Source organism: Monodon monoceros, unplaced genomic scaffold (genome assembly GCF_005190385.1).
Source record: "Monodon monoceros isolate NGI ecotype Baffin Bay Population unplaced genomic scaffold, NGI_Narwhal_1 Super_Scaffold_2, whole genome shotgun sequence".
NCBI lineage: Eukaryota > Metazoa > Chordata > Mammalia > Artiodactyla > Monodontidae > Monodon > Monodon monoceros.
In genome coordinates, this window is record NW_021703776.1 from 68,461,353 (window position 1) to 68,482,900 (window position 21,548).

The 21,548-nt window shown below is 38.5% G+C and overlaps 1 protein-coding gene across 4 annotated transcripts in view; it reads left to right on the plus strand.

Annotated features, from left to right (window-relative positions):
• The window catches only part of ZNF277 (zinc finger protein 277), a 124,812-nt gene that overhangs the window by 70,390 nt on the left and 32,874 nt on the right, over positions 1 to 21,548 (plus strand). For all 4 annotated transcript variants that reach the window (XR_003795276.1, XM_029233868.1, XM_029233869.1 and 1 more), the window contains exon 5: positions 19,623 to 19,714. Coding sequence is in view for 3 of the 4 variants with exons in the window: in XM_029233868.1 (XP_029089701.1) it covers positions 19,623 to 19,714 (92 nt within the window). In the remaining variant the exon portion in view is untranslated. The remainder of the gene's footprint in view (positions 1 to 19,622; positions 19,715 to 21,548) is intronic.

The window sequence follows — 21,548 nt, forward strand, 5'->3', positions numbered from 1 at the left end:
ATGATGTTGTTGGATACTGATTTATGTAAGAAAAAGTATGCTTTTCCTATAGCAACAAACCCAGTGAAGAAACAGGACTTCCTGAGTTTCTCTTCTTTCCCTATTGTAATATCTAAGAAATCTGCAGAATAAGGATAAATTGACTGTAAAATTTTATGGATTTTGTTTGGTAGTACTTATTCATAATTTTTTATTCCCATGAGTTTTTTCACTCTTACTCACAGTGGTCTTAATCAAAAATGATCAAACTGACATAATCCTAGTACCCCTATGTATTTCTTTACAAGAACTCAAACTAACACAGCAGCCATTACCGTTACTCGATACACAGAATCTTTGTTGTATGTCTGTAGACAGACTCAAGTCCCTAGAAATATCTACATCTATAAAACTTAGATAACCTTTTAAGATTGTGAAACCACCTCCAACATGTGGGTTCTTTCCCCACACCACCATGCAATTCTCTGACACCAGCTGCATGTTCTACAATTCAACGCAGTCCTGACACTGTCTACTCAAAGATAGCATCAGATCCCACAGGTTAAGGGCTCAGTCCCACAAGACTGCTATCCACTTCATATACCAATCGCAAATCCAGGTTGTCACCTGTACTTCTGACCAACTGGCTGTGAACCCCTATAAAGGGGTTCTCATGACCCCCCTTCCTTGGGTTTGATTAATTTGCTAGAGTGGTTCACAGAACTCAGGAAACTAGTTTACTCAATAGATTACTGGTTTATTACAAAGGATATTAATGAATGTGAATCAACAGCCAGATGAAAAAATACATAGTGTGAGATCCTGAACAAAGAAGCTCTGTCCCCATGGAACTTGAGGCCCACCAAGACAGCATGTAGATGAATTTCAGAGAGCTTCATCAACCTGGAAACTCTGAACCATGTCCTTTTGGGTTTTTAGGAAACCTCATTACTTAGGCATGATTGATTAAATCATTGACCATTGAGGGGAATGAAAGTTCCAACCCTCAAAATGACATAGTTGGCTCTCATCCTTAGGTTACCTAGTACTCTCTGAAAGTCAGCTCGTTAGCATAACAAGAAACACATTTATAGCTCTCAACACTTAGTAATTCCCTGGATTTTAGGAGCTAAGTGCCAGGAATGGGGGCTAAAGCCAGATATACATTTCTTATGACAAATCACAACGTCCCATCTTTTTACCAACTTTATACTTTGTCAGAGTAGTAGATTTGATGAAAGTGAGTGTTATGGCAGCTTAAAAGAAACAAAATATGATGAAATTGCAGTCAGTGTATACATACATTCATGTTCATTGAATTCCTGCTTAACTAGATGATCATACAAAGAAGCACAAGGCATGGTTCATGTCATAAAAGAGTGTACAATCTAGAGAAAAACCACAAACATGTGTTCTTGGGAATGGAGATAATGATAGAATGTAGGGCTTGTGAAGATTAAGTGAGATAATGCATGTGATATACTTACGATAGTATCTGCTATGTAGAAAGCACTCAATAAATGTTGCCAGTAATACAAATAACAATATATTGTGTCTTAACAGTGAGATGGATTTGGGTATTTGGAGAGTTGTAGAAAAGGGAGGAAAATACATATGGATCTGTATGTTCAAAGTATATTCAGGAAAGTTAAGTCTGATCTGAAAGATTTTTGGAGGAGTGTGAGATAGGTTTGAAGAGGTAAGATGAAGCTAAATCATGGAAATCCTTTGGTGCCAGGATTGACTTTCTAATGAGAAAGACCCATTGATGTCTCTTCATTGCCCATGAGAGTGAAATGAAGAAAAGATGATAAATGTAGCTGTATAAAAATCCATTTAAAACTGGCAAGTTCTGACTACAGACCAACTTGGAGATGTGGAAAGAAACTAGCAATTACTGAGTGCCAGCCATATGCCATGCCTTTGCATTAGATCCTTGCTTCATAGCAACCCTGTGAGATAGCTATTAAATGCTGCTCTACTGATGAGGAAACTGTGGCATAGAAAGATGATTTTGTCCAGGAGCACTTAGTGAATGAGAAGCAAAGCTGAGTGGTGTGCCTGTATACCAGTGGTGTGCCTAATACCTGCCTTTTTAAGCCATGCCACGCCATGCGAGTCTAGTAGTTATTTACTCTGCTTCCCACAACTCTTGTACTCTTTTTTATTCTAGGCTCTGATAGTTGCTCTGTCCTGGATGCTCATTATCTTATAGGTCTGTGTAGGGAGGGGATTCAGGCTAGGATTGGACTTTCAGGAAAGCAGAGGAGGCTTACAATAGGCTACCACTGGGAATGGTAGCTAGAAGATCAACAAAAAGAAAAGATTTGCCAAGTAACAGGAAGACAGGCTGAATTTGCAGTCAGACATTTCATTGTAATTTTATGCTCTGTAGTGTGGAAGCAGGAGGTTGGTGTGGGTGATCTTCCTGTGGGAGTTGGCAATAATGACAGGATGTCTCTCTTTTATGTACAACGAGCTCTACAAGTCAGTAACAGACATTTCCAGAAAGAAGTCCAAATGATCAAATGAACCAGTCTTCAACAAAAGTAATAACGCACATTTTTTCTTTTATCAAATTAACAAGATTTGAGAACAGTGACCTAAATGGTGGCAAGAATATTAAAGGACAAGCACTTTTTCAGCCACTTAAAAGAGTGTGAGTTGGTATACCATTCCTGAAAGGCACTTAAATGTAGTTTAAACCATTTAAATTGCTTCATGGTAATGGGTATATAATCCAGTCTGTGTTTTTCAATGAACTCAGCTCAGTGTCAGTAGGATCTCAAGTCCATGAGAGAGGACCCTCAAACTAGATTGGCATTTGCTCTCCTGATTTGCATTAGTGATGACTTGCATAGGTATCGTTCATAGGTACTCTCTCATTTGGAACTCTAGGGAATTCCCTGGCGGTCCAGTGGTTAGGACTCTGTGCTTCCACAGCAGGGGGCACAGGTTCGATCCCTGGTCGAGGAACTGAGGTCCCGCAAGCCACGTGGCATGGCCAAAAACAAATTTTAAATAAAAAGTCATTTGGAACTCTAAATAAAGGATTTAGTGTAAATACCTGTGTATGATTTGCTGTTAATTCAAAATGACTTCGTAATTTCTTTGAGGTAGGAATTATGTCTTATATTTAAATATCCTTCATTAGCACTCACTATATTGCTAAGTTCACATTGGTGTTTTTTCCAAGCCCCATTTTTTGGGGGGTAAAAAAATCTGTTTCTGTGTGAGTGGCTGGAGGCATATAGTATCTAAATGATCCACTTTTTCCATTCTTTTTTAGACCTCACTGGTTCCTTGTGACATTTATGAGATGTGTCTGAGTTCCCAGTTTTCTTTTTGAAGAGCTTGATTCCTACTTGACACTTTTTGAAATTTTTCATCTGTACTCTGAAGGTGGAACTACAGAATTAGGAAAGATTCTTGAGGGTTTGAATAGCTTGTATACCTTCCTCCCTTTTAGCTTCCTTCTTTAAAAATATTCCCTTGATCCCATCATTCTACCTTAATCTCCTCCAGTGGTTCTTTTCCCTCTTTTCTTTTAAATGGGTAAGTTTTCCAAGGCCCCCCTTCCAGGGGGTGCACTCTCGTCAATACCACTGCTATGCTGATGGCTTAAATTTTGGTCCTGGCACACAACAGGCAGTCAGAGTAAATATCCATTGATTGGTTCATCTCCAGCTTTCTTCCTGGCTTACCTCTAAACTCCAGTTCTAACTTGCATTATGTTGAACTTTTCCATATGAATTTTCAATCAACATCTTAATTTTAATGTGTCTAAAACTGAACTTATTTTTCGTCTACCAAAATTTGTAGTTTGCTTGTTTCCCTTTTCTTATATAATAGTACCACCATTCCCCTGGTCACTCAGTTTGGAAATTTCTGGAATCATCTTTAACTCATCCCCATACCTAAGTCATTTGTCAAGTCCTATCAGTTCCACCTTTGAGTCCCATATACATCCTTTTCTTTGCACTCCTAGTGCCTTTTACCTTGTAGGTGGAATCACTTCTCTAATCAATTGGCATTGCCTCCAGGATTTTAATATTAAAATACATAGCAGATCATTTTATTCTCCTAAAACCTGCAGTGGTCTTTTTCATCTACATATTCTTAAGCTTTTCTGGGCTCAAACTGCATTTCCAGTATCTTTTCCCATTTTTTCTTTCAATTACCCAGGGTCCAGTTTATTCATTTATTTAATAAATATTTATCTTGCCCCAGACACTGTTCTAAATTCTGTTGATATAGCAATGGAGGAAATAAGCCACAGCCCCTGCCCATCTAGAGATTGTACTCTCGTGAAAACACTACTTGTCTCACAGTTACTCGTTTGTTAGGTGGTTTCAGGAATCTGCGTCATCAATCAGGAATGCCAGCCCCACCTGTGTAAATAACATACGCCGCAAGACATTGTTCAAATACCATACTTTCCACAAAAGCTTCCTGATGCCACCAGTCAGAATTAATAACCTCTTCTAAACTCTATTAATACAGTATTTTACTTGGCTCTTCAATTATAGTTAGTTGTTTTAAAATCTTTCTTTCTTACTGGATTAGATGCCTCTTAATGGTTGGGACTGTCATGTTCAGTTTTGTATCTTTTCTGAGCCTTGTTCATAAAGTATTAACTTAAATTTGATCCTGAAGTATTTGTGTGGCATTTCTATAGAGCCGTATAGTCAGATCTCCTTGATTTAAGGAAGAGAGGTGAAATAACCGAGGCAGACATCTTTAATCATGGGTTACACTTTTCACTTAAGCATAAAAAAATACTAGTTTTTACATTTGCCTACAGTAGAAGATAAATGGCAGTCATAAGCTCCCAGAGCAAGATATAACTTTTAATTAAACTGGGACGAGGGGAAACATCTATTTAGCTGCATCAAACTGGGTTTTTTTAATCACTATTATAAATGTCTGCTTGAGAGATCATTCATGACAGCTATAAATATTTTATGAAAATTTTAACCTATATAACAATTTGATCCTCTAGAGAGAAACAGTGTTTTTTTGGTTTTTTTTTTACTGCTACTTCATATATCCCACCTCCCCCGACAATAAAACAACAAAATGAAATTACCTATCTCCCACTAAGAAGATTATTCTCCCTTGTGCCACTTTTCTGTATAGATTTCAGAGATTTTTAATAAAGGATCAAATTATATCAGTGACTTATAAAGTATAACGTTATACCTTTCCTGCATAATTCCTAGCTTTGTAGCACAAATTTTCTAATTGCACCTACAGTAACTTTCCCAAATATAAGACGATGTTTCCCATTGAATGTAACATTATTATTAACAGTGCAACAAAGATCAAGTTAGCTAGAATGTCCACTGAGTAATATTAACCTTCAGATTAATTAATGTTTCCATTTAGGAAACAAATGTAACCCAGTCTGAAACAATATTAAACTGAATCCTAAAGTTTACCACTTTGAACATCTTCAACAAGAGCTTAAATTTTGCATGGCATTTTTTATATACACTGGCTCTGTGAGATCACTAAGGCAATATCATTATCTCTGTTTAGATGGAAAAACAAGTTTGAAGATATTAGGAGATATGCTCAAGGCCACAGTTATATAATGTATTAAATAGGAAGGGAGGATCTCAAACTCCTGTTTTCCAACTCTAAGCACCATTTCTCTATCGGGATTCTTTATCAAATTGGATCTTCCTTCTATAAGCAAATGTGACATTTTCAAAATAGTTTTTAGAATTAATAAAAATGGATGAACAGGACATAAATACATATGTAAACAAATAATAGTGTTCTGTTTCCATTGCTAAGAATTTTTTTCATCTACTTATTATCTTAGGTCAGTCATAGATAGGAATTTCTTATTCCTTTGGGCCTAAGCTGCTTATATTTTCTTTTAACACTTGAAGATAGTGTGTTTTTGGAGTTGCCTCTATCTTTAGAGAAACATAGGGCTATACCTGAGCTTGAGTTTAGCCAGCAAAATACTTCCTCGGACAGATAATACTATACTGATCCATGCCATGCTGATAGCTTCTCTTTTCTTCAGTGTAAATTATTTTGCAGTCTCCCATAGCCACCTTTCCATTTTTAAAAGTCCTCGTCTTCTTGCCTAGGCTGGATTCCCTTTTATCTTTAATACAAATAGAAATAAGGCTTTTCTAGCTCTCACGTGTTTAACTCTTGCTTTTTTTGTTCTGTATTTCAACTTCTCTTTTTTTTATTGTGATGACCTATTCCATGTAAATGAGAAGTCTATATAATTTTTTTCTCCACTAGTTAATTTTTTAAAGATGTTCGGTCTATTCTGTTTCTTCCTTACTCTTCAAAAGCCACCTCATGGAGATTCAAAGTAGGAGAAATATACTGACTGTGTATCCTAAGTAGCAAGCAGATGGTAATTGCCTTTATCATTGTAGTTTCAAAAAGGGTAGGATGGGGCTTCCCTGGTGGCTCAGTGGTTGAGAGTCCGCCTGCCGATGCAGGGGACACGGGTTCGTGCCCCGGTCCGGGAAGATCCCACATAACGTGGAGCGGCTGGGCCTGTGAGCCATGGCCGCTGAGCCTGCGCGTCCAGAGCCTGTGCTCCGCAACGGGAGAGGCCACAAGAGTGAGAGGCCTGCGTACCGGAAAAAAAAAAAAAAAGGGTAGGATGTACTGATATCTTTCAAAAAGGTGAGATATTAGATCAAATCTCATGGATTTGGGGGAGTATATCATCATCCAGTTAAGAAATTTCTCTCTGGCTTGTTTTACTGTTTTTCTTTAGTCATTGACATGTGTTTTCTTACTCACTTAAGATGTCTTGATATTGCCATAAACTTAAGTTTCCCTCATCTCAAAATGCTGAGAACACTGGGTTTTATTGTATTTTAAGAAACTGTATTGTGTCATTGATAATCCTTGTTTTAATACAGTTATTCCTGCCTCTACATGCAACTCATCCTCATGTTTCTTTGCCCTACTCCCGGTCTTTCTCCTGAAAACTTGGAGGAAACCTGTGGAAAAGAGCTGGATCCTTTTGTGTCCAAGGCTCCCAGGGACTTAGCCTTTAAAACTTCTTTAAAATTTCAGCTGTTTTCTTCCTACTTGCCCTTTTCGTCTCATGCTCTGCCAAAGGTGAAATAGTTCTTGAGTCCCTGCCTCTCTTCAGAGAGCTTGTCACCTTTTGGAATTCAATTTGTCTTTTTGCCTTTTTTTTTTTTTTTTTAAGATTTATTTATTTTTATTTATTTATTTAGGCTGCACCAGGTCTTACTTGTGACACGCAGGATCTTCTTTGCAGCACGCAGGATCTTTTAGTTACATCATGCATGCAGGACTCTAGTTCCCTGACCTGGGATCAAACCCGGGCCCCCTGCATTGGGAGCACAGAGTCTTACCCACTGGACCACCAGGGAAGTCCCTTGTCTGGTTACCTTTTGAGTTCAGCTTTTTGGAGTCAAAATAAGTTGTGTGGGGCTTCCCTGGTGGCACAGTGGTTAAGAATCCACCTGCCAGTGCAGGGGACATGGGTTCAAGCCCTGGTCCGGGAAGATCCCACATGCTGCAGAGCAACTAAGCCCATGCACCACAATTGCTGAGCCTGCGTTCTAGAGCCCACGAGCCACAACTACTGAGCCCATGTGCCACAACTACTGAGCCCATGTGCCACAACTACTGAAGCCCACACACCTTGAGCCCGTGCGCCGCAACAAGAGAAGCCACCGCAATGAGAAGCCCGCGTTCCACAACGAAGAGCGGCCCCCGCTCACCACAACTAGAGGAAGCCTGCACGCAGCAATGAAGACCCAATGCAGCCAAAAATAAAAATAAATTTATTAAAAAAAAAAAAGACAAACATTATTGGCACAAATTTATCCCAGCTTAGCTTATAGCTACAACAATCAAAAGTTGCATGAGGGCTTCCCTGGTGGCACAGTGGTTGAGAGTCTGCCTGCCAATGCAGGGGACACGGGTTCGTGCCCCAGTCCGGGAGGATCCCACGTGCCGCGGAGCGGCTGGGCCCATGAGCCATGGCCGCTGAGCCTGCGCGTCCGGAGCCTGTGCTCCGCAACGGGAGAGGCCACAACAGTGAGAGGCCCGCATACCGCAAAAAAAAAAAAAAAAAATCAGTTGCATGAAACTCAAATGGTCAACAATAGGGCAATGCTTTAATAAGTTACAGTTTATCCATATATTGGAGTATAATGACAGTGACCCCTGCTCGCCGCAAACAGAGAAAACCCGCACGCAGCAACAAAGACCCAACGCAGCCAAAAATTAAAAAAAAGTTGTGTGTGGGTTTTTCTGTTTGTTTTTCTAGGGTTTTTTATTATCCACCTTTTTCTCATTGTAAGGATATTCTCTTGTGGCTTTCCTCATCCTAAGCAGAGTGAAATTCTTCCTCCTTCTGCTTTATTTTAATTAATATCTTAGTGAATAAGTGCCACTTTTGGTTAAAGTAGATGCTTTTCCTCTTTTCATACAATTCAGGAAGACATATACATACATATGTATCTGTCTACTAAAAGAGACAATTGGCTCTACTAACTAGTTGTCGTAAATAAATTCTAAAACCTGTTATTGTTTAGTATCTAATCTTGGACTTTTGACCAAGGTATCAGTGAATATTGTATCAGTAAATTACCACATTTAGTTACCTTGGTATACATTTTGCTAGAAGTTTGTCTTTGGAGTATATGCCAGCAAATTATGTCAGTCACTGTCAGGTGTTCTTTGAGTACATTCCTGACAACTCCCCACTCACCCACCCAGTCAGGGCTAGGCAACTGGTGACACCTTCCTTAAAATTTAATCCATGTTAAAAATTGTGACCATGATAAATGAAGTACAACTTTGGAGGCTAGTAATTGGTGTTGGGAGGGTGAGGTAGGGATTTAAAATGATTTTTCTAGGGGACTCTTTTGTCTGGTGTGTGGCTATCCCCTTGAGTCATTTTTGACAAAGAATTAAATGACTTTCCATGTCAACTCCAGTCCATGTTTAGGACTATGCAGTTTTTATAAGAGAGTGTCAACTCAGATGTCTCCTGGTTACCTTCTAAGTCCAGTGGCTCTGCATCCAAGTGAGAGCTTAGAAAAGTAACATTCCAGCTACTTGACTGGAAGGACAAAGTCAAGAATATTATCAACCGATATTTATAAAAACGATGTTCAGGGAAAATTGTTTAGGGAAGTTCATAATTTTTCTAGGAAATCTTAAACTCTCAACCTCTAATCAAGAGGAAGTAGGTATCTGTATTGCATCATGACAGTTCTTATCCCACCCCTCTGTGTTGCTTTCACTAAGTTTTGGGATATGCTTTGGCACAAGAAACAGCTTTGGAGAATCAATATGAGAAACAGTCCTTCTTGTTTGGTCTATTTATTCTTGGTATATTGCCCATTATATCACATAGTATACTTATTTTCAATGACTTCAAGCTTCCCAGTGTTAGGCCAGACTTCACAAGACTATCCTCACTCCAAACATCAGCCACAAGTTGGGGGATCCCCAGGCCGCCTTCACTTCTGACCAGCTGGCTACAAATTCAAGGGGTTCCCACTAACACCCTCAGTTTCATTAATTTGCAGTAATGACTCACAAAACTCAGGAAAGCAGTACATTTATGATTACAGTTTTATTGTAGAAATAGGTCCAAATCAGAACCAGCCAGAGAGGTACATAGGGTGAGGTTTGGGAGAGCCCCAAACACAAAGCTTCCATTGTCCCCATTTTCCCCAGGGATGTATTGCCCTTCTGGCACATCCGTGTGTGTCATACACACGGTATTGGCAACCAGGAAAGCTTATCTGAGCTTTGGTGTCCAGAGTTTTTAATGAAACTTCTTTAAGCTTGATTGATTGACTAATTGACCACATGGTTAAACTCAAATTCAAGTTCCCCTCCCCTTCCTGAAGTCAGACTGATATCCTGTGGCTCAAAGCCCTAACCCACTAATCATATGGTTGGTCTTTGTGGCATGGCAGTCCCCATTCTGAGTTATCTCATTAGCATAAACTGTCAGGTGGAGTCAAAGGGCCCACCAGGAATAACAGAGACACTCCAGCCACTCAAGAAATTCCAAGGCTTTAGAGGTTGTCCTAGGAACAGGGGACAAAGCCAGCCAAATTCTTTGTTACACAAACTCCTGTCCATCTGTTTCCCTCATCTAAGAAAGCTGATAGCCAAATTTGAGGCCCACCTATAAGTGTGAATGTGTGGGTTTGGGTGTGTATATACGTGTACACATATACTTCTTTTTATTTTTTATCTTTAATTTATGTGCCCATCCCACACGAATTTTTCTTTCTTCCTTTACTCATTTTTATGCTACATTGTTTTGTAATCACCTGAAATACTTAAATGAAATCATTCCAGATACCTGAGAGATAATACATGGTTCTAGAAATAGAAAGCAGGAGGAATAAGGAGTTCTCCTGCCCTTCTGTGGAGCCTTTGGTCCACTGCTCTACCTTTATTAGGGAGATTTGTTGTGTTCTTTATTGGAGGAGGGCAACTGGGCTCCTGGACTGAGAATTCCTGGCAGGTTCTGCCATGCTGCTGCCTTTGAGCTAGGTTGGGAGGGAACCTTTAGAGTGTGCGATTTTCTCTCATAGTCACTCATACAGCCATTTAGCCAGGAAACTATTGTGACTCTAATATGTCAGTATCAATAAAATGTTTTTGATATCTGTAATTAATAACATCAGCCTTAGTTTTACTTCCTTATGTTAATGCAAGCTGTTTCCATTGGATTTGTCATTTAAGCATCAGTTTTTTCTTTCCTGTGTACAAATACTTATAAATTGACATTTTCTAAATTACTTTTTCCCAAATTGGATGATTTTTATAATTTCCAACCTAACTCACAAATTTCATTTTCTACCTATATGTCAGTCCCCTGTGACGGTGTTGCATGCCATCTGCTATGTCTGCTGTTTCATTAATGTTTCCTCTGCTTCGGCTTATGAATAAAGATAAAAGACTATGCACTGACCCCTTTGCTACCATTCTTGACATTTTAAACCAATTACATAAACATACAGCTTGTTATTATGACTCTTTGCCTAATACCTCAGCTGTATTCTTACAGCTATGGTTTTTATCCAAGCCTATTTTGTAATGAAAATTTGATTTCGTCAGCTGCTTTGAGAAGTTCCAACGTATAACATCTGTGACGTTCTCTTCATCCCTCTATTCTGTAAATCCATGAATAAAATCTAGTATATCTACCTAGCATGGGATTTTTTAGAAAAATAAAAGCACAAAAATGGTGGCTTGGATTTGCACATCTTTGTGATGCTTTATATGGATTGTTCTCCTAATATTATATTTTTCTGTTCATAAGTGACTTCAAACATATGCTATGATTAATCCTATCAGATACCAAGCTTAAAAGAAGGAAGGGCAGGAGGAAAGAAAAAAAATTTGTTCCTGATTGCCCAAGTGTCTTCCACCCAGTTTCTTCCTCACTAACGCTTGATCAGCAGCAATCAACATGTGTGCCACAGAAGAAGGAAATACAGAATCATTAAAGCTCAGTGTTGTTTTGTCACATCATACCAAGTTAGCAGCAGTGGGATTAAGGGTGGAGGGACATAGTGGTGATGTGGCTCTCTTTTACCTAGATTCCTCCTGACTGTTCAAGGGGTCTGAGGAAGTAGAGACCATAGGAAACAGAGCACTTCCATTCAACAGTTATTGCTTACTCCTGTCGGTGAGGCACAGTAGGGACTACAAAGATGAACCAAGCAGTTCTGCCCCTTGGCAAGCTTTTTATCTGGTGGGGTACATTACATAAAAGTAGTAAAATTAACAAGGTTTTCCTAGCAGTCATCCATATACTTTAGAAGACCATTATTGAGTTGGGAAAAGTTTCCCTTTACCAGACTTCAGAGCCTAAGTCCCAGGCTGGTTAGTTATTTGGTGGCTTATGATTTAGAGAGTGGGGGAATCGGATGGATGAAAAAAAGATTTTTTTTAAGAGGAAGGGGAGGGGGACAAAGATTTGGCAGCAGGGCACCCAACAACCAAATGAAATGTGTGAACCGATGATGGTCTTGGTGGGAGTTGGGGAAGAGAAGAACATTAAAAGACATTCTTGGGACAGTTGAAGAAATTTAAATATTGCCTGGATGTTACATACTATTTTGGAATTATTATTGATTTTCTTAGGTATAATGATAGTGGCACCGTGGTTGTATATAGGAGAGAGTCCTTATTAGAAGAGGGATGCTGAAGTATTTGAGTGAAGTGTCATGAGGTCTGCAGCTCACTCTCTTACTTTCAAATGATTCAACAAAACAAAAGATGTTTAGTGGTAAATATATATGTGTATAGTGTGTGTGTGTGTGTGTGTCTGTGTTTGTGTGAAAAGAGAGGGAAGCTGTGGTGAAATGTGAACAATTATTGAATATATATATTGAGTATAGGAATGTTCATTGTACTAGTCTTTCAACTTTCCTGTTTGTGAAATTTTTCATAATAAAAAGTGGTAAGAAAATAAGAGACACTGACAGAGTTACATGACTTGAATAGCTTCCGGGTTTACTAACTCGTTTGGCATATCATGACATAACTGTCAGCAAAGCCAATTTCAACAAATAAATGAGAACTATCTTCTTAATTTACTGAATTGATTACAACAGGATGATGAAAGCTATTATAGAATATAATAGTTGCAGAATTAAAATAATTTCTTTTTCATCTTCACATGATTTATTTTATGTATAAGTAAAATTTGACTAAAAGTATATCTATATATTTCATGTTCCTATATTAAGAAATAATAATTTCCTATTTTATAATGTACAGACAGACATTTCATAGAGTAGGCTTTATTAGAGTAGATAAGAGGGAGAGTATGTTGCCATTATTTTATTTCTTAATATGTTTAAAGAATAAAACAATAACATTCTACTTCAATATACTTAGTTTCCTTAATTGTTGGATTTAATAATTATCATTCTAGTTCATTTCCTTATCTTGACTTGCATCTCCTGTTTCTCTCAAAAAGTCATCTTAGAAACATGAATTGATAATTATGCTTTTAAGATATATACTTATTAAAAGTATATATACTGTATTAAAATGAAAGCGTTTAAGTGAAAAAAAGTAAAAACTTGTTCTCCAAATTCCTATCCCATAGCAATCTAAAATTCTGTATGTAACTCTTTATATTTCTAAAAATGATCAGTTGTGAGTTTTTTAAAAAAAACAGCTACTTTAGAACTTTTAAATTAATAACCAATAATAAATTCCATTTTTTAGGATAGTTTACATATACAGTAGGCTATTATCTTTGTTTAAATAAATATCAACTTACTATTGCTGTGGAAAGCTCTCCATTTTATAGTCTATATGAAGTGCCAGTCCTATATGAGTAAGAGATAATCAATTGTTTTATAAACTCGTCTCCTTTGAGAATTTCATTTTGATTTTCAGGAGAGCATTCACATTTGTAGTGTGTATGTTGTTGCACTGGGGGTGTAAATGTAGTTATCATGTATTATTAAGACTCTACTGTAATAAATTGTGTACATGTGACATAAAGAAGCTCCATGTTCTCCTAGTAGAGATGGTTGGGACATAGTTTTCTTGAAGACCAAGCAATATAGATGTCTATGGAACACTACATACTGTGGTGGCAAAAGAAGATACTTCTAGCACAGAAGTGGTCAGGGTCAGTCCACTTTATGATTTGTAGAATGTTTCAGAAGCAATTTAGAGATCACCAGAACCAAAGTCCTAGAGAAGTGGCACACTTAAGGCCACATTTAGAGCTAGTTAGTCACAAAACCAGGACAAGAATACACATGTCCTGAGTCCCCATCAGTTGTTGTTCCCACTCACCACAGAGATGTAGTGTTTGAACTGAGCTCTGAAGGATTAGGGAAGAGAACTCCAGTTGGCAAAGATGGATGAAAAAAAGAGAGAACAGTTACTCCAGACCATTGAGTGGCCTGAGGAATCACAATAAGTAATTGAGAACTGCTATTGAGAAGAGTAATACACAGATTATAGCAGATGTTCTTGTTTTTCCCTGTAACAGAGTTTATATGGAGAAGCAATGCAAGAGAAGGCTTTTAAAAACCTAGAGTAGAATCAGGTACAAAGCAATGTGAATGCCATTCTAAAGATTGTGGATTTTATTCAGTAGAAAACAGGGAGCTATTTCATGTTACTTTAAGTACCAGTTCTAATTGTTTCACTTTCAGATATAGTCATTACATATTTATATACTAGGTTTTTTTTTTTAAGGTCCATTTACAATCAGATTTTGACTTCCATCTCTCTGGACATGCTTTGGATAAACATACTTTTTAAATGTGTGTGTACAGGGAAAGTCTTTCCTATAAATCTGTCCATCTGGTATCTGGTAACCTCAGTAGATCCAAATAGCACAGAGGACAGAAATCAGAGAAAAAGCATCCCTATGAGGTAAAAATAACTTCCACAAAGCCCATCCAAATACTGGGAGCTACTCTTTCTCAGATACCAAACAAATTTGACTTAATTTTATCCATAGAATTTGATTATCTATTTTTCTTTAGCTGGATTTTAGGAATTCCTATAATCTTGTTCTAGTTTAAGGAGAAAAACAGGAGGTCTATGCAGAGGATAGCAAATGAAAAGGAGGTGTAGATGGCAGAGCCAGTTGGTGGGTACAGAAGTAGACTCACTGACAGTGATGACCATAAAAGAGTGAGAAGGAAGGCCAACCAGAAGAGCACAACAGTTTAGAGTCATTTGTAGGGACAAAGAGATCCTGAAAGTAAATTGATACGTTATAGCACAATATAGTAGTAATTGTTCATAGCAAGGACCCTACATCATACAGAAAAGGTTAGATCATATCTCAAGTTTTGAAAGCAGGGAAAACATGAGAGGTGTCTTGGAAACCATTTTGTGTAAAACTATTAACCCTTTAAATACCAAATTAAAATTTCTATGATCAAGAAAATCGACTTAGCCAGTATACCTCTTTTTATAATTGTCAGAAATAAGTCATGATCACATTTGTATATATTTTCTCTCCTGTTATTTTACCATGTTCTAAAGCCTCAAATGCTGAGAAGTAATCCGTCTAAGACTGATCTAAATGAAGTTTTTGCGTGGATATTTTGTAAGAAAGATTTTTATGTTGCCCTACCTTTCCAGATATCTATCCCCTGGATTCTGAACTTGTTTGTTCACTAAATAGAAAGGTTATTGTTATATGCTACGTGTCTAGATATGCTACAGTGGGTATGTTATGAGAAAAAAAAAAGCAAATGTATCCAGATATGGCACCAAGTAGCTTTGTAGCTTTAAACAGGTCACCCTAACATCTCTTTATAGGGAGTTAGTCCGTAGTTTCATGAGGTCCCTTTCAGTTCTCAAATTCTAAAATGCCGGTACTGAGCAGCATTGGTCAGAAGGAAATCTTACTGGAGAGGTTAGATGTGGTTAGTAGAAATAGAATATGTTAATGGGGAGACAGGAAAATAGCCAAGAAGGAATAGGTAGAGTATTCATGTTATTGCAACGACAAGAGTCAAATATGGCAAGAATACAAGTTGGAGCTGAACAGTTGCAGCAGAGAATCCAAAGCTGAACTACCTGGTGGCCATGTACATTTTTCCCAATTATAGAACTCTTTCTTACATTGATGTTATTAAAATGAGAAAAGTCTTATGCACATGAAATAAACAGAAAGCAGAGGTGAAACAACAAATGGTTTAAGTAGCTCCCCTTGGCAGAAGGTCTGGGAAAGAGTTTAAAAAGAGTTTGTGCAGTGAACAGAAGGCAGATCGTGAAAGAATGAACTTAGATAAAAATGAAAGGAGTTGTATGGAACCTGCCAGATTAGGGACGACACAGGTACTCTAGAGCCCTTGTCTCTCTTACTGTGGTTGTAGGTAGTGCAGATAAACTAGCAGAGAATTCACAGTGCCACCTCATCACTATGTGAGACAAGCTCCAGAATGCGAACAAAAGAACAGCGTGGTTTTAGTTACTTGCCATTAAAAAGTGGCTTCTTGGGGACTTCCCTGGTGGCGCGGTGGTTAGAAATCCGCCTGCCAATGCAGGAGACACAGGTTCGAGCCCTGGTCCGGGAAGATCCCACATGCCATGGAGCAACTAAGCCCATGAGCCACAACTACTGAACCTGCGCTCTATGAGCCCACGTGCCACAACTACTGAAGGCTTCACGCCTAGAGCCTGTGCTCCGTAACAAGAGAAGCCACCGCAATGAGAAGCCCACGCACCACAACGAAGAGTAGCCCCTGCTCGCTGCAACTAGAGAAACCCGCACACAGCCAAAAATAAATTAATTTTTTTTAAAAAAAGTGGCTTCTTGCTTTAGTGCCCTGTCTACTCCATGCTCCTTCTAATTCACCAAAATGTAAATTAGGCTCTCCTAAGAAGAATCAATTTATACACAACTTCAGGTGTCTACACTCAGGTTGTGCAATACAGGGTCAACTGATAAAACTTAAATTTGGCCAAAGAAAACTGTAGATGGCTCAGTATCACTCTGGTTTAGACTCACAAATCTGTTATATTTGTGCTGAGTCAAAACCAAGGAAATATTAAGTTGAATAAGATTTTTCTTTAGCCAACTTTGGGTTATATCATCACCAGCCTGAGAAATATGAGATGATGATTTTTAATAAGCATTAACAGGTCTTGTAAGCTGAAAACAGGAGCAGACAGAGAAAGTATTGCTCAGCCTTACTGTGGGATGTTTATAGTGATCTTTATCAAGAGCTTTATCTATTGGGTTTTTGGTTTTGCTGCTACCAAAGTTGTAAATATAGAGCTCTGAACCGTGTTTTCTCTTTTTTAGTCGAACTATACGTTTGTAAAAGTTCGGTTTTCCTTTAATTTGACTTTTACTGTCACTTTCAGTTTTTATGTAAGATTCACTTAAACTTAAAAAGCAATAATTCCCTGGTGGCGCAGTGGTTGAGAGTCCGCCTGCCGATGCAGGGGACATGGGTTCATGCCCCGGTCCGGGAAGATCCCACATGCCGCGGAGCGGCTAGGCCTGTGAGCCATGGCCGCTGAGCCTGCGCATCCGGAGCCTGTGCTCCACAACGGGAGAGGCCACAACAGTGAGAGAGGCCCGCGTACTGCAAAAAAAGAAAAAGCAATAATTAAAATTGTCTGATACATCAACCTTACTCCCTTTATTTCTTTTGCTTTTATCTATCCACTTGCTGCCAGCATAAAGCCCTAAACTTCATGAGGTAAACAGTGTTCTTTTATATTTGCTGTGTGCCTGAAGTGTTGAGCAAGGTGTCTCCATTCTGTATGTCAAAGCTCCAACATATTCCAGTGCTGTAATTTCCAGAATCTTCACAGACCCTGGCAACTCCTTTGTAAAGTCTCACAGAGTTCTGCCCTATACATGTACAGCTCAGTATTTGGACCAAGGTAAAAAGAATCCCAGTCCAGGTTTCTTGAGCTCCTCCTCTGCAGCTCTCTTCTTTCTAGTACCTTGTCCCACAAATTCCCCTTGCTTTTGTATCCTGAATGCCAGTCTTCTTTTTCTTCTACACCAAGTGAGGTAGATACATAACCTTCATTTGGGTTTAACTTCCCTATGTTGCAATTTGGAAAACACTACCCAACAGAAAACTGGCAATGTATTATTTTTTTACTCATCAATCACAGCCATGTGCTATTGTCCATTTTCTTTTTGTGTGGTGGAGGGGGGGGCTGTGTTGGGTCTTCGTTGCTACGCGTGGACTTTCTCTAGTTGCGGTGAGTGGGGTCTACTCTTCGTCGTGTGTGGGCTTCTCACTGGTGGCTTCTCTTGTTGCGGAGCACAGACTCTAGGCACACAGGCTTCAGTAGTTATGGCACGTAGGCTCGGTAGTTGTCACTCGCGGGTTCTAGAGCGCAGGCTCAGTAGTTGTGGCGCACGGGCTTAGCTGCTCCACGGTATGTGGGATCTTCCTGGACCAGGGCTCGAACCTTTGTCCCCTGCACTGACAGGCGGATTCTTAACCACTGAGCCACCAGCGAAGTCCCTATTATACATTTTCTGAAAAAAGGTAAGATATATGAAGCAGTTGGTTTTACAGTAGTTTACAAGGGGAGGAGAAGTGTTATATCCATTATTTCATCATGGCTGAAACCAGAAGTTGATTGAATTGATTTTTATCCTGGCAGATTCTTAATTTTTTTCTTCAGTGGATTAATATTTCTAAATGTTTGGTGATACATTTCCAGAAATGCCACATGGAATTTGTTAAGCTTCTAGATTATACAAGCTCATTTTTTATGCTGTCCTACAGAATCAGCAATAAACTTTATGAAGTTCGTGCTTTGAGCTTCATGTTATAAGAATAGCTGGAGAGTCGTATGCAGGTGTAAAATAAGAACAGCATAAAGACTTTCTTTTAATTTCAAAGAGTTTTCATATCCATTTAGAAGATAAAAGCAAGCAAAAGAGATGATGGTAAAGCAAGTTACCAGTTATTGGGGAATTGACATCAGGTGAGCTCATTAGTTACCAGGGAAACCAGTAGAGAGGCACACCCCTCAGCGCCCCTTTGATGAGAACAATCACTAGCTGGGGCCTGGGGCAAGTACACAGGAAGGTCAGTCATGTGCGTAGGGTATAGGTGAAGCAGGCACTGGTTGGTCAGGGGATGTACAGAGAGCAAGAGAACAGCCGTCTTGAGTGGCTTGACCATACACATGCACAATTTGAATTCTGTACATAAATTTCTGATCTAATCCTATAAACAATGCTATGAGGTAATATTTTCATTTCCATCTTAAAATTGAGAAAATTGAGTATTAAAGATGTTAAATAAAATATTGAGTACAGGTGAGAGCCAGATTCAAATCTAGTTCTATTTGATGTTTCAGAGTCTGAGCTCTTAACTATTGTATTGTAGCCCAGAAATGACTACATGGCAGAAATGGGAATCAAGTTGGTCCTTAAAGAACAGCTAATATTTATAAGAGGGAAAAAGCAAAGAGAAATAAAATTACCTCATGGAAAAACAATGTGTAGAAGAACCACCATGATTAGAATAGGGTGTTACCAATGTATATTTTAAATTATTTGAGTCGGAGAGTAACAGGGTAATTGTACATGAAAATAATTTTAAGAAGTTTTTCTAGCAACAAAAGAGAGGATGGATATGATAGAAAAAAAGGATTGAAATAAGGCAGACCCTCTAAGAGACTTACTTATAGTAATCTCATAATGACTGATTAAAGACTGGATTCAGGGTGATGGCATTGGGAATGGTGGAGAGAAGTAATATGAAAGACAGTCCAAGTGAAAAATTGATCAGAACTTGATTACAAACTAAACTGAGAATTACAGAAAGGAGCACATTTTTGCTTTTGGAAGAGAGTGAGGTTGGGAGATGATTAATAAAGACAGGAGGAAGGACAGAGTAGTGAAGGATGGTGAGACCCTATTGACTTCAAGTTTCCTACATAGCTATCCTAATGGTATGTTGTCTGGCATTTAACAGTATAGACTTGGAGTTTAGGTACAAGGACAGGAATGGAGAAATTCAAAATATCATCAGTGTTCGCATACTTCCTTTTATGCTTCTACCCCAATTTCCTCCCATCCAGACTATGACATTTTTCATTAGCTAACTATGGATTTATTAAAGATAATATCATATATCTGTGTTTCTATTTTACAGAAAGAAATTCTGGAACAACAGCAACAAGAGCGAAATGATAACAATTTTCAAGGCAGTTGTATGTTTTGCAATGAGGAATTCCTCGGAAACAGGTAGCAATTATATATGTCTTTAAATTTTACTGTTTTTCATCTGAAGACTTACCAAAACATCCACAATGGCTATATAGACTAAGTTCTATGCATTGGCTCAGAACCCTTTCATATATCCACAGTAATTTTTTTTTAATCAACCGGACATCAAAGATGGAATGTAGTTGCTCTAAGCAGAGTAGGGGGATAAATTTTTTAGATGCCAGAAATAGAATTGTGTTTAATGTTATAGGGCTTTTTAAATTGTCTGACAGGCAAGACCACGTGCAGCAAACTACAACAGACGTGCCCTTCTGTATTAACCTGTTAATGCTAAACCTTTGGCTGGGACTTCCCTCAGTCCAGTGGTTAAGGCTCTGTGCTTCTACTGCAGGAGCCACAGGTTTGATCCCTGGCTGGGGATCTAAGATCCCAAATGCTGAGCTAAGTGGACAAAAAAAAATCCTTTAGCAGTTTTTGGTGTTTCACTTTTGAACATTAAAAATGATAAAGATCTAAGGGGGAAAAAATGGGGAATTGGTAATTTTGTCACCAACCCCAACTGGCCCAAAACCAACTGGTGTACTGTAATTCAGTTCTAATGCTAACCACCCAGAGTTAGCATCAGACTCTACAGGTTTAAGGGCATCATCCCCAACAAGCCTGCCCGCACTTCAGACACCAGCCACAAGTTTATGGGTTCCCCGGGACACCTGCACTTTTGACCAACTGGCTACGAATTCATGGCTACCCACCAATAATTTGCATAGGTTCATTAATTCACTAGAATGGCTCACAAAACTCAGGAAAGTGTTTATCATAAAGGGTACAGATGAGGAACAGTTAAATGAAGAGACACATAGAGCAGGGTCTGGATGGGTCTTGAACACAGAGCTTCTATGCCTTCTCCTCAAAGAATCAGGATATATCATCTTCCTGGCACATCAGTGTATTTACCAACCAAGAATCTTCACTGAGTTTTGGTATCCAGAATTTTTACATGCTTCATTATGTAAGCATGATTGATTTAATTATTGAACTTAATCTCCGGCCCCTCTCTCCTTTCTGGAGGTCAGTGTGGCTCTAAGTCCCAACCCTTTGATCACATTGTTAGCCTTTCTGGTAACCAATCCCCATCCTGAAGCTTTCTAGAGGCCTACCACAAGTCACTGTATTAGCAAAGGTAATCTGATCATAGAGAAATTCCAAGGATTTTTGAAGCTCAGTGCCTGGAACCAGGGACAAAAATCAGACAAATTTCTTTTTATGCAACAGTAATATTTACAAATGTACATTCACTTAAATATAAGTCATGAAGTTGTAACCTCTAGGAAATGGGAATAGTTTCAGTGACAGCATACAATGGACAATCAGAAAAATATCATTCTCCCACCCACTTGAATGAAAGCAGTCTTTAGTTTCTAAAAAAAAAAGAAAAGCCTAGCACAAACTGACATCGTTGCCTGAAGAACATTGAAGAGGAGAGGGTAGCTATTTGTTTGAATTTAGAAAAGGGTTTGGATGAAGCATCAATGTTGAAAACACCAGTGATGAAGATTTGATTCTCATATAGAATCAGTTAGCATGGAGAAAAATCTGTGCCAAGGTCACTAATTATGCTCTAACCCTGTCAGTTTCAAAGGGCTTTATGAGGATGGCAGTGAGGACTACCTCACTATCAAAAAGTTTACCAAGCATTGCTACTTCTTTTTAGCATGTTGTTTCTGATTTTATGTTAAAACTATTAACCTAGTGAGGAGACGTGTGATTATTATTAAGAATCTCTAGTATTAAAAAGCTATAAATATTTTTATATTTATATAAAGTTTATTTTATAAAAATATTTTATATTTAT